We start from the raw sequence: 13,556 nt of genomic DNA on the forward strand, positions 1-13,556 counted from the left end.
ATTTCAATTAATTTTGAAGACAAAACCTGTTTTTATTTTCACGATTAACTGTCGTCTGTTTGCGGGCCAAGGGTGGCACGGTGGGGTACTGGTTAACACATCCGCCTCACAGTTAGGAGGGTGTGGCTTCGATTCCATATCTAGCCCTCCTTGTGTGGAGTTTGCATGTTCTCCCCGTGCCCGCGTGGGTTTTCTCCGGGCACTCCGGTTTCCTCCACATCCCAAAAACATGCTTGGTTGGCCGATTGAGCACTCCAAATTGCCCCTAGATGTATGTGCGAGTGTGGATTGTTGTTTGTCTGTATGCCCTGCGATTGGCTGGCAACCGGTTAAAGGTGTCCCCCACCTACTATGTTTGAGAGCCCTCGAGCGGACATAGAGTGAAACTGCATCAGTGAGGTCCAAAACAAAGATTTCCAATCAGTCATTTTTATTCCAAAGAAAAAGAAGCGGTCACAAAAGACAGAAGCGGACTGGTACGGTCTGGAGGACGAGCGTCAGTCGAGGTTTGTCATGCGTCTTTCCATCGAAGAAGCCGATCGGCCAACGCCTCCTCCTGCGAGGCGAGGCCCAAAAGTTGCGAGACGCTCGTGTTCTGACAGGCGTAGAGCAAAGGCGCACATTTTGAGTAGATCATTGCATTTTACAGTTGAATAAGAACTAAATTACATTTTAAATTTTGATTCATTAACAAAGTATTATATAACAATTTATTTTATTGAGATAATGTAAGCAAATAGGGCACACGCATGAGTTTTCTGTTCAGACCGCAGGCCCACATGTCCTACCAGGTGATCCAGGTTGGCGGCAGCGCCGGCGCATCTGCTTATAGCACTTCTCTTCTCGTCCCAAGTCTCCACAAAGTCTGTCGCCATCTGGACCACTTGCACTACAAACCTGAAGCAATAGCAACATGTGACCCGCTGTGGACAAAACACGGACATCTGAGCGGCTCCTGCGAGGAGTCCAAGCGCGTCGGACGCTACCGGCGCAGGTGGGCCGGGACAGGAAGGTTGGCGCCTCCCAGCGGCCTGCTCAGTTGCTGGGCCAGGAGCTTGTGGTCCTTCAGGACATCCTGCAGGTGAGTGCAGAACATCTGCAGCGCCTGCAGCCTGGCAGCTGGAAAGAAAGGTCATATTTGTGCTACAGAGTTCTGAGCTCAAACTCACAAATCGATCAACGTGCGTCTGTGTGCTTCACCAAGGTAGAACACGTGCGTGGCATCTGCGTTCTGCTTGTTCGCCGTCAGTAGCTCCAATTCCAGCTGCAGCTGCAAACCAGAAAGTGAGGCTGATGAGCTTATCAGCGTGTGATGAATCACAACGGGCGGGCTGCTTGACCTGCTCCAGCTCTTTATGCATTTTGATTCGTTGTTCGGCTTCATGCAGCTGAAAGGAGAAGACGGAGCTCTGCGATGAGTTGGCGGATTCTAGCTCCTCCTAAAAGCCACAGATGACTTAGGTGACTTAGATTAATTTGCCAGTTACGAATTAAAGAGTTAATGAGGGCAACATGCTATAAGTCTGACCTTAGACACTGCCCCACTGGACACATATTTGGCTAGCAGTCTTGCTGATGACGTCATGGTGAAGGAAGCTACGGTGCATTGAGGCTTCTGGGGAAGGAACTACGTTGTGACGTCACGCTCAATTACGCACATATTTCATCGAGTGATGATTGACAAATTACCATTTTGAAAGGAATTCCTCCTTCGATGTGCATTTAAACCATTTGCACATACATATGGTAAATATGAACGCTTGTTAAAATTTCGTGATAAAGTTAAACAGGTATTGGTTGAAAGAACAAAAAATAAGGCAAACAACTTACCGTGATAAACCAACAGACTTCTTGGCCTTATGAGTTCAAAGCTCTAAATTTGACAGCCGTTTGTAGCAATTTGAGCCCGCCAGACGCTTTGAGTTTCCGTTTGTCTTCTTCTACTTGTGTTTCGAGGCGATGTAGCCGTTGCACAGCGCCTCCAAACCCAAGGACACCATGAAAACTGCAACACCTAGACTCCCGATAGCGCATTTGATGAAAAAAAAAACTGGTTTGCAAATGTGTATATTTCTTTTTCTAATTTCAAAATTGGCTGGCTGCTCTGTTTGGGACGAAATTGACGAGTTTTGGGACGTCTTGTCATCAAAAAACAATAACGCTTGAGTTCAGTTTCAATTAATAAGTTTGTCTGTCTGTGATTCAACGTGTCCGTCAGATGGACTTCAAACAGCCTTTATTGCTCAAATAAATAAATAAATAAATAAATAAATAAATAAATAAATAAATAAATAAATAAATAAATAAATACTGGTTCGAAATGCATCCGGGTCTCATCGTGACGTAACATACTATTCTGAGGCGAACAAGCCAATGGGACCAACTGGCGGCGCGGCAAGGAGCCGGAAGTGTTGTAAACAGCCAGCGTGGAAGCCGCGATGAATTTGCGTGAAGCTCAAAGTGAACTACGGCATCTTTTGAGTAGAGTCGAACTTTCTCAGCTGCCGACGTTGCTTGACTGGATCCGAAATTCAGGTACGGTTGCGGCCTCATTTGCTAACTTCGGCCGTCGACGAGTCTCGTGGGAAGTTGTTATCGACTACGTTTACCCACAATGCCTTGCGTTTGCAGATGAGCTGGATGAGCTGCTGGTGGACAACAATCAAGTCATCCTGAGGTGCATCGCTGATGACATCAGGGAGAGCCTACCACTGGATGCCATGCTGCCGTCTGAAGCCAACGCCCTGCACAAGGTTCCACAAGCACACATGGCTGTCATGTAGCCCCTTTCACACTGGCCTATACGGCATATGTTGTTAGTGAATGTTCGTTTGTACCTGGCAGATGCAGTACCACTCACGTCTGTCTGTCCACGTTGATGCCTTCCTGTACAGCGACAACCATGTGGACGCCCTGTGCGAGGCGGGACGGATGAGTCGATGCTACTGTCTCAAGTGCGGATCCCACAGCACGGCGCCTCTGGGTGCGTGAAGCCACCACCGCCGAATCACGGCGCACCACTAACCCACATTTATCTGCCGTGTGCGCCAACAGACTTTGTGTCGCACTCGTTCTCCATGGTCGAGCTGCTCTTCTTGTTCCAAAACGTTCTGCCGGACTTGAGCGGCCGCATGCTGGTGGACGTTGGGTCGCGGCTGGGCGCCGTGCTCTACGGGGTAAGATGGCAACACACACATACACCGCAGTGCTGACTTGGTCATTCTTTTCGACAGACATCCACGCCCGTTTCACGCTTCTGTATTCAGGCCTTTCTCACACCGTTCTGGCATCCCACATTTCCCCTCTCTCACTTTGTCTTTGTCACCGCCATACGCCCATACCTTTGTGTCGTTCAGGGCTTTGTGTACAGCGCGGCGTCCCGGCTTGTTGGCGTGGAGCTCGACGAGGAGTTTGTTCAACTGCAGAACAAGATGGTTCTCAAGTACGGGATGGAGGCCAGAGTCCAGGTGGGGCCACCTCTGATGTGTGGTAAGGGGGTCTTTGGATTCGAGACGTGGGATGGCTTCCCGCATTTGTGAGATAGCTAGTTTATTGACAATCTGAATGATATTTCTTGTGTTCATGCGATATCTTAATATATTCATGTGATATTTAAAGGTGCAGTATTCATTAAATGTTTAAAAAAGTCAAATGTGCTACATTTGCTTTTATGTTTAATATCTGTTTTACATATGGAATGTTTAATGGGCAATAAATCTGGGGTGCTCTGTGTTTTTTTTGCTCTTTGAGTGTATTCTGGTGTTTCAGAATTATAGAATGTGTAGGATTTGTGTGTTTATTCGCCACTGTCGTTTGTTTGTGGAATGTTTTTCATTCATCGATGGAAAGTTTCAAGTAGTCAGAGTATGTTTGATGGCTCATTTGTATTTATTGGTGAAACGTTTTCTGCCGCAGATTGTCCATGCTGATGTGTGCACGCAGGAAGCTCTGCTGCGAACCGCCGACGTTGTGGTCATGAACAATGTCTTTGAGTATTTCCTGGAGCCCGACCAGCAAGTCAGGTCAGGATGGGCTCGCGCATGCACGCACACAATATCAACACGCACGGGATTAACACACAACAGTTCAAACACAAACGCGCACAACATGGGTGCAGCAAGGTTGACGATTGTCTGACTTGCTTCGGTATGTCCGAGTCACGAGCGGACTTTTCCAACGTGACTGCTTGAAAGTGAAGGCATGCAACTCGAGCGTGTGACCCGGTCCCTCCCGTTCAGGGCCTGGAGGTTCATCATGCGGACGTTGCGGAAACAAGGTTCTCTGCTGGTGACGGTGCCCAGCCTGCACGACGCTCTCCACCCTCTGCGGGTGAGGCTGATGCTCAGCAATTGACCACAGACCCGGGAGGGCAGTATTGATTTATTTTATTCTGTGCGTCCTCTTTTTGCCCATTAGGAGGTGCTGCCGGCCGGCTGGGTGGAGGAGCTTCCTTTGGACTACCATGTATACGTGGGTAAAGACGCCGACCCAGAGGATCTGCGACAGATCCACCTGTATAGGGTCTTATGACCTGGACGTTCCTTGGACTATTATCTCGAGTGTTTGTGTGTCTCAAATCAGCAAAAATACAAATGTTCATGTTGATATCTGCGCAAATAATTATGTGTTGATGCCTCTCTTGATCTAGATCAGGATTGTCCAAACTCAATTCCGGAGGGAGGGCTGCTGTCCTGCCTGTTTTCCCACACATCCACCTGTCCATATTTGCGTACTTGTAGATTTAGTCTGATCTGTCTTGTCATTTAGAGCAGTGGTCTCCAATCCCAGGGCCGCGGACCAGTACCGGTCCATGGATCATTTGGTACCGAGCCGCAGAAGAAAGTATAAGTAACTTGCATTACTTCCATTTTATTTATCTGAATCTGAATGATCTTTTATTTTGAAAAATGGACCGGATTCTTCTACATCTTGTGACGTGAACAATGAAATTATGTTGGTGGCTCGATGTCATGAGGACGCTGCAAGTAAAGTTGCATAGGTGTTCGCATACAGAATTCCACCATGGAACTAAGAGTTGAAGTGTGTTGGGACCATGATGTGCATGTGATGTGTCTCTCTATGGAGTTGATCTCAAATGACATCACGTTCGCTTATAAATACTCAGCGGATGCGGTCAGTCGGACAAACATTGTGTCCGACTTATCGTGCAACTACATTTGCACACATCATTTTGGAGGACGACGACGTACCAGGGGCGAAATTCCAACACAGTTTTATTGCCAAACATAGTGTGAAACTACACTAGACGTTGGCTGACACGCAGAGGCCTCAAAGTCAGCGGGAAGAAAGCCGTTTTGGTCGAAAGGTAACCTTTATTTTACGATAGCTCTCTCACTCAGGTAAGGTCCTGCTAAGTAACTTCCTGAAAATTAATCGACAAGCATAGTGTGGAACAACTTAAACGTTTTCTGACATACAGAGAACTTAGTCAGCTGAAAGAAAGGCGTTTTCGTCAATAGGTTAGCATTATTGTGGGATAGCTCTCTCACTCAGGTGAGGTCCTGTAAGCTAACCACACTAACCTCATTGGCCCATTTCCACCGACAAAATGCAAAGAGCATATACTACATATTCAAGAGTTTTTATTCGCCATGTTTGAGCGTGCCAAACAAGGAATTCGATTTCGGCAAATCACAGCCTCTGTTCAACATTTAGGTGACTAACAACAGTCAGGACATGTGAAAAATGGCAAAATATTCTCAAACATCCCCTGATCTTAAAGGCCCAGAGCCACCGGTATATGTATAAATCGGTTTTAGTTAGCTTATGGGCTAATAAATATAAATTGACGATCGAAACAACGAAAAGGAAGCTGTTGCTCTGAAAAATATAATTAAAATTTGCCGCGCAGACGAGTTTGACTGCACCGAGCCGCCAGCCGGAAGTGACGTCTCAAGTTCGCGTTTAGCTTCAGTGAATGTAAACAAAAAGAGAAGAGGGTCCAGCGCGGAGACGTCGGGCCAGGCTTGCGGCAAACCCAGCTCGCCCAGCCGTGCCTTCCATTCTCCTGGCGTACGTTTGTTCGGGGGACGACAAGATGGGTTGTGTTCGCCTGATAGGATCCACGAACCGGACAGTGCGTGCCTGCTGTGTGCTCGTGTTCACAGTGGCCTGGTTGACTGTCATCTAACAGGTGTTGTGCTCGATTTGGTTCCCCCGTGAGATTTTGTTCCCCCTGCCGCGGGAGCGCGCACAGCTTGTTTGGAAAGCGAAAAACCGATGCCGTACGGCGTCGTACGGCGTCAGCACTATGTTGTTTTCAATAAAAACATGAAGAATTCACGTTTGCGTCAGTCAATTTTAATTTTTATAAAGGATTATTCTCATTTGATGTCTTTAAATTCATCCGCGTTCTGCCATTGAAGCGGGGTGCATTCAAAGACCAGTCGTAAAGACGGAACACTCACTCACTTCACCAAAAAGCAACGATATAATTACGTGAGCTCTTTGCATAAACCTCGATGCAAAGAAACTCCTCCTTTTGGGTACCGTTACATGCTACAAGGAGTATATATTACAAAGGAGACTTTATTCTTAATTGTAATCATCATTCATCCATCCATTTTATTACTCGGGTATTTTCAAAGCGAATTAATATTGTTGCATTTATTAATTTGCTTTAAAATGACAGCGCAATATAATTAAAAGCTGACACTCTAGCAATGTCAAACGTGTTCATTTAAGAAAAAGCCACACACGTTTTGTGATCAAATCTTTCATAACGACAATGATTTGAGTGAATTGATTTGAATGAATAATTGAGAAGAAATTTCAGTTCTGAAGGCTCCTTTTGTCCCAAGCAAAGTGAAAGGTGGTTGTCAGGTTCAGATTCAGCAAAAGGATCAGCAGACAAAACCAGTGAGACAGAATGTTGAGTCTTTTCTCGCGAGGCGTGCAAACAGACTTACATCAATCTAAAATACACTAAAGGTCTTGTTTACACTCCTCTCTTTTTATTTAGGAATGCCCTACCTACAATGTGAGACTAGCCCCTGATAGGTGGGGGGGAAAGCGTGGGCTTTGTCTCATGAGTGAAGAAACGAGATTCTATGTGAAACTAGAAGTCGCGGACAGGATCCCACGAGAAACGAAAAGTGAATGTTATGGGAAACAAAGTAGTCATGTGAAAAGAGTGCATAGACAAAATGACATGTGCAGACATCAACAACTTTCTTGGATTCCCAGATGTGTAGAAGGTCAGGAAGCTCCAGACAGCATCGTTTGACTTGTTGTGGACTGGGTGATGTCTGCAAGAAAAAACAGCAAGCATTCTGCGCAATAACTTTATTAATAAGTACGCATTAGGGAACGCATGATAACATATATATACAATTTATCTAACAGTGGTGGGATAAAAATTGTAACAGGAACGCTATAAAAAATGTCAAGGCGTGAATATTTGTGCCCCCCTCCCATTTTGAGAACGGTGAGTCCTGGACATCGACTGGCTTTTTTTCTGTCTTCCTGGGGGTCTGCTCAGGTAGTGTGGCAAATTTGAACAGGTTCCCTCATTCCTGACCCAAGTTACAGGGGGGGAACATATCCTCACGGGTGGCCCGTGAGGATATGTTCCCCCCCTTATTTTGAGAACGGTGAGTCCTAGACTCCAGCTGTTTTTTTTCTGTCTTCCTGGGGGTCTGCTCAGGTAGTGTGGCAAATTTGAACAGGTTCCCTCATTCCTAGCCCAAGTTACAGGGGGGGAACATATCCTCACGGGTGGCCCGTGAGGATATGTTCCCCCCCCCTTATTTTGAGAACGGTGAGTCCTAGACTCCAGCTGTTTTTTTTCTGTCTTCCTGGGGGTCTGCTCAGGTAGTGTGGCAAATTTGAACAGGTTCCCTCATTCCTAGCCCAAGTTACAGGGGGGGAACATATCCTCACGGGGCACCCGTGAGGATATGTCCCCGCCCCCCCTCATTTTGAGAACGGTGAGTCCGAGACTCCAACTGTTTTTTTCTGATGATTTGTGCAGTGATACTGTTATTAATGCACTTTATCAATGTCTTTGGCCTTATTTTGGTCAAACAACTTTGTTTCGTTATCATATAACATACATCAAAAATAATGACTTTAAACTTTATTAAAAAACATTATTATCTATTTGTTTATTTATTTATTTAACATCCAATATTGTAAAGTTATCAGTGCACGTCTGTCAATAATTTCAATAAAATGTGTAAAGAACAAAATTAATGCCAATTGAGTTATGCCAGTTATAATGTCTTAATAACGTTGTTGGGCCACTAATTGGCCCGACAACAATATTAAGATATTCAACTTCTTAACTTCATTGATAATTTTGCAAGATATAATTCAATAAACAGTACTAATACAGACAGACCTTGAGTCTGTAGCCCAAGTTACAGGGAGGGAAACATATCCTCACGGGTGCCCTGTGAGAATATGTTCCCCCCCATTTAAAACGGTGTAAATGTAAATAAATGATTTGTGCACTGATAACTTTACAATATTGGATGTTAAATAAATAAATAAACAAATAGATAATAATGTTTTTTAATAAAGTTTAAAGTCATTATTTTTGATGTATGTTATATGATAACAAAACAAAGTTGTTTGACCAAAATAAGGCCAAAGACATTGATAAAGTGCATTAATAACAGTATCACTGCACAAATCATCAGAAAAAAACAGTTGGAGTCTCGGACTCACCGTTCTCAAAATGAGTGGGGGCGGGGACATATCCTCACCGGGCACCCGTGAGGATATGTTCCCCCCTGTAACTTGGGCTAGGAATGAGGGAACCTGTTCAAATTTGCCACACTACCTGAGCAGACCCCCAGGAAGACAGAAAAAAAAACAGCTGGAGTCTAGGACTCACCGTTCTCAAAATAAGGGGGGGGAACATATCCTCACGGGCCACCCGTGAGGATATGTTCCCCCCCTGTAACTTGGGCTAGGAATGAGGGAACCTGTTCAAATTTGCCACACTACCTGAGCAGACCCCCAGGAAGACAGAAAAAAACCCGCTGGAGTCTAGGACTCACCGTTCTCAAAATAAGGGGGGGAACATATCCTCACGGGCCACCCGTGAGGATATGTTCCCCCCCTGTAACTTGGGCTAGGAATGAGGGAACCTGTTCAAATTTGCCAAACTACCTGAGCAGACCCCCAGGAAGACAGAAAAAAAAACAGTTGGAGTCTAGGACTCACCGTTCTCAAAATAAGGGGGTAGGGGAACATATCCTCACGGGCCACCGTGAGGATATGTTCCCCCCCTGTAATTTGGCCTAGGAATGAGGGAACCTGTTCAAATTTGCCAAACTACCTGAGCAGACCCCCAGGAAGACAGAAAAAAAACAGCTGGAGTCTAGGACTCACCGTTCTCAAAATAAGGGGGGGGAACATATGCTCACGGGCCACCCGTGAGGATATGTTCCCCCCCTGTAACTTGGGCTAGGAATGAGGGAACCTGTTCAAATTTGCCACACTACCTGAGCAGACCCCCAGGAAGACAGAAAAAAAACAGCTGGAGTCTAGGACTCACCGTTCTCAAAATAAGGGGGGGGAACATATCCTCACGGGCCACCCGTGAGGATATGTTCCCCCTCTGTAACTTGGGCCAGGAATGAGGGAACCTGTTCAAATTTGCCACACTACCTGAGCAGACCCCCAGGAAGACAGAAAAAAAGCCAGTCGATGTCCAGGACTCACCGTTCTCAAAATGGGAGGGGGGCACAAATATTCACGCCTTGACATTTTTTATAGCGTTCCTGTTACAATTTTTATCCCACCGCCTTTCACTTTGCTTGGGACAAAAGGAGCCTTCAGAACTGAAATTTCTTCTCAATTATTCATTCAAATCAATTCACTCAAATCATTGTCGTTATGAAAGATTTGATCACAAAACGTGTGTGGCTTTTTCTTAAATGAACACGTTTGACATTGCTAGAGTGTCAGCTTTTAATTATATTGCGCTGTCATTTTAAAGCAAATTAATAAATGCAACAATATTAATTCGCTTTGAAAATACCTGAGTAATAAAATGGATGGATGAATGATGATTACAATTAAGAATAAAGTCTCCTTTGTAATATATACTCCTTGTAGCATGTAACGGTACCCAAAAGGAGGAGTTTCTTTGCATCGAGGTTTATGCAAAGAGCTCACGTAATTATATCGTTGCTTTTTGGTGAAGTGAGTGAGTGTTCCGTCTTTACGACTGGTCTTTGAATGCACCCCGCTTCAATGGCAGAACGCGGATGAATTTAAAGACATCAAATGAGAATAATCCTTTATAAAAATTAAAATTGACTGACGCAAACGTGAATTCTTCATGTTTTTATTGAAAACAACATAGTGCTGACGCCGTACGACGCCGTACGGCATCGGTTTTTCGCTTTCCAAACAAGGCGTGCGCGCTCCCGCGGCAGGGGGAACAAAATCTCACGGGGGAACCAAATCGAGCACAACACCTGTTAGATGACAGTCAACCAGACCACTGTGAACACGAGCACACAGCAGGCACGCACTGTCCGGTTCGTGGATCCTATCAGGCGAACGCAACCCATCTTGTAGTCCCGCAAACGAACGTACGCCAGGAGAATGGAAGGCTCGGCTGGGCGAGCTGGGTTGGCCGCAAGCCTGGCCCGACGTCTCCGCGCTGGACCCTCTTCTCTTTTTGTTTACATTCACTGAAGCTAAACGCGAACAACTTGAGACGTCACTTCCGGCTGGCGGCTCAGTGCAGTCAAACTCGTCTGCGCGGCAAATTTAAATTATATTTTTCAGAGCAACAGCTTCCTTTTCGTTGTTTCGATCGTCAATTTATATTTATAAGACCATAAGCTAACTAAAACCGATTTATACATATACCGGTGTCTCTGGGCCTTTAAAACAAAGCAATACAATTTCTGTAGATTATTTATACAATTTACAGCTGGTTTAGGGTTTAATATTTCGTATTTGATGGATTTAATTTTTGTTCGTCTATGTGTGCCCTGCGCTTGGCTGGCAACCAGTTCAGGGTGTCCCCTGCCGACTGCCCGATGACTGCTGGGATAAGCTCCAGCACACCCGCGACCCCCGTGAGAACAAGCAGTATAGAAAATGAATGGATGGATGGATGGATTTAATTTTGTCATCTATTTTGGGTTTGTGGTATATGGTTTTTGTGGCTTCGCTGGTCTCCAAAAAACACTCGGTGGTCGGTGGCTGGTTCCAGGCAAATGAACACCTCAGGGACCCACGGCTGATTGGGAAAAGATTTTATTCAACCGATGTCAGAGTGAAGTCTTTCCAAAAAGTTGAGTGGCCCCAAGGCATGGATGTAAAAAGCCCGAGAGAGAGAGAGAGCGAGCTCGAGCGAGCGAGCCCGAGAGAGAACGAGCCCCCCTTTCCTTCTTTTGTCAGGCCCGTAGCTTTTATACCTGACAAGAAGCTGACGCCACGGCTTTGGGTAACAGCTGCAGTTTGAGTCTCAGTCTGCTTGTTTCCCCTAAAAGGTCATCCATTCAGCTCTCCCTGGTCACGGACAACTGGCCCTTCTAACTTCTACTAAGTACCTATACATTACTGAAACTAAAGCTTCTCTGTACAGCAAAAATAGTTTGATAGTCTTACTGCTACTAGTGGATCATCTAATGCAACATACAGATACGCATAAAGTTCAAAATTCACTTCAGGTTATTGCATAGCCCTAATATCAGGTTACAGAAATAACCACACTTCACAGGAATCAATGGTTGTTTAAAACAAAGCATCACAACTTCTGTACATTATTTATACAACTTACAGAATGGTTTTGGGTTTAATATTTTATATTTGATTGATTTAATTTTGTCGTATCCCTACCGGCGGTAAGGGATGCCGTCAAGCTGAAGAAGGAGTCCTATCGGGCCGTTTTGGCCTGCGGGACTCCGGAGGCAGCTGACAGGTACCGGATGGCCAAGCGGAACGCGGCTTCGGCGGTTGCTGAGGCAAAAACCCGGGCGTGGGAGGAGTTCGGTGAGGCCATGGAGAATGACTTTCGGACGGCTTCGAGGAAATTCTGGTCCACCATCCGGCGTCTCAGGAGGGGGAAGCAGTGCAACGTCAACACTGTTTACAGTGGGGATGGCGTGCTGCTGACCTCGACTCGGGACGTCGTGAGTCGGTGGGGAGAATACTTCGAAGACCTCCTCAATTCCACCTACACGCCTTCCATTGAGGAAGCAGGGCCTGGAGACTCTGAGGCGGATTCTCCAATCTCTGGGGCCGAAGTCACTGAGGTAGTCAAAAAACTCCTCGGTGGCAAGGCCCCGGGGGTGGATGAGATCCGCCCGGAGTTCTTAAAGGCTCTGGATGTTGTGGGGCTGTCATGGCTGACACGCCTCTACAACGTTGCGTGGACATCGGGGACAGTGCCTCTGGATTGGCAGACTGGGGTGGTGGTTCCCCTCTTTAAGAAGGGGGACCGGAGGGTGTGTTCCAATTACAGGGGAATCACACTCCTCAGCCTCCCTGGTAAGGTCTATTCAGGGGTGCTGGAGAGGAGGGTCCGTCGGGAGGTCGAACCTCGGATTCAGGAGGAGCAGTGTGGCTTTCGTCCTGGCCGTGGAACAGTGGACCAGCTCTACACCCTCGGCAGGATCCTCGAGGGTGCATGGGAGTTCGCCCAACCAGTCCACATGTGTTTTGTGGACTTGGAGAAGGCGTTCGACCGTGTCCCTCGGGAGGTTCTGTGGAGGGTGCTTCGGGAGTACGGGGTGCCGAGCCAACTGATAAGGGCGGTTCGGTCCCTGTATCACCGATGCCAGAGTCTGGTCCGCATTTCCGGCAGTAAGACGGATTCGTTCCCAGTGAGGGTTGGACTCCGCCAAGGCTGCCCTTTGTCACCGATTCTGTTCATAATTTTTATGGACAGAATTTCTAGGCGCAGCCGAGGCGTTGAGGGGGTCCGGTTTGGGGACCTCAGCATCGCGTCTCTGCTTTTTGCAGATGACGTGGTGCTGTTGGCTTCTTCAGGCCGTGATCTCCAGCTCTCGCTGGAACGATTCGCAGCCGAGTGTGAAGCGGTCGGGATGAGGGTCAGCACCTCCAAATCCGAGTCCATGGTCCTCGATCGGAAAAGGGTGGAATGCCCTCTCCGGATCGGGGATGAGATCCTGCCCCAAGTGGAGGAGTTCAAGTATCTTGGAGTCTTGTTCACGAGTGAGGGGAGGATGGAGCGTGAGATCGACAGGCGGATCGGTGCAGCGTCGGCAGTAATGCGGACCCTGTACCGGTCCGTTGTGGTGAAGAGAGAGCTGAGCCAAAAGGCAAAGCTCTCAATTTACCGGTCGATTTACGCTCCTACCCTCACCTATGGTCACGAGCTATGGGTCGTGACCGAAATAACGAGATCTCGGATACAAGCGGCCGAAATGAGTTTTCTCCGCAGGATGTCCGGGCTCTCCCTTAGAGATAGGGTGAGAAGCTCGGTCATCCGGGAGAGACTCGGAGTAGAGTCGCTACTCCTCCACGTTGAGAGGAGCCAGATGAGGTGGCTCGGGCATCTTATCAGGATGCCTCCTGGACGCCTCCCTGGGGAGGTGTTC

The 13,556-nt window shown here is 46.9% G+C and overlaps 2 protein-coding genes across 5 annotated transcripts; one reads left to right on the forward strand and one right to left on the reverse strand.

Annotated features, from left to right (window-relative positions):
• Positions 1-413: 413 nt before the first annotated feature.
• haus2 (HAUS augmin like complex subunit 2) lies at positions 414-2,011 on the reverse strand. 4 transcript variants are annotated; one of them, XM_088401344.1, is made up of 7 exons: positions 1,831-2,011; positions 1,529-1,627; positions 1,341-1,388; positions 1,201-1,270; positions 987-1,119; positions 789-897; positions 414-595 (listed from the first exon to the last, which is right to left on the reverse strand). In XM_088401344.1, exons 2-7 carry the CDS (start codon positions 1,583-1,585, stop codon positions 512-514), a joined length of 501 nt encoding a protein of 166 aa, XP_088257470.1. In that variant the 5' UTR covers positions 1,586-1,627; positions 1,831-2,011; the 3' UTR covers positions 414-511. The 4 variants fall into 4 exon arrangements, with proteins under 4 accessions (XP_088257470.1, XP_088257469.1, XP_088257468.1 ...); XM_088401343.1 differs by having other exon boundaries at positions 1,529-1,615; positions 1,831-1,999; XM_088401342.1 differs by having other exon boundaries at positions 1,341-1,439; positions 1,831-1,992.
• LOC148385700 (uncharacterized) lies at positions 1,728-4,620 on the forward strand. Its single transcript, XM_088401340.1, has 9 exons — positions 1,728-1,746; positions 2,362-2,535; positions 2,632-2,753; positions 2,845-2,983; positions 3,055-3,176; positions 3,357-3,467; positions 3,916-4,022; positions 4,239-4,329; positions 4,417-4,620. The coding sequence occupies exons 2-9, from the start codon at positions 2,439-2,441 to the stop codon at positions 4,528-4,530; spliced, it is 903 nt and encodes a 300-aa protein (XP_088257466.1). The 5' UTR covers positions 1,728-1,746; positions 2,362-2,438; the 3' UTR covers positions 4,531-4,620.
• Positions 4,621-13,556: the final 8,936 nt, after the last annotated feature.

The sequence above is a fragment of the Syngnathus floridae genome, chromosome 16, assembly GCF_059516105.1.
Source record: "Syngnathus floridae isolate MCC-2025c chromosome 16, RoL_Sflo_1.0, whole genome shotgun sequence".
In the NCBI taxonomy this organism is placed as follows: Eukaryota; Metazoa; Chordata; class Actinopteri; order Syngnathiformes; family Syngnathidae; genus Syngnathus; species Syngnathus floridae.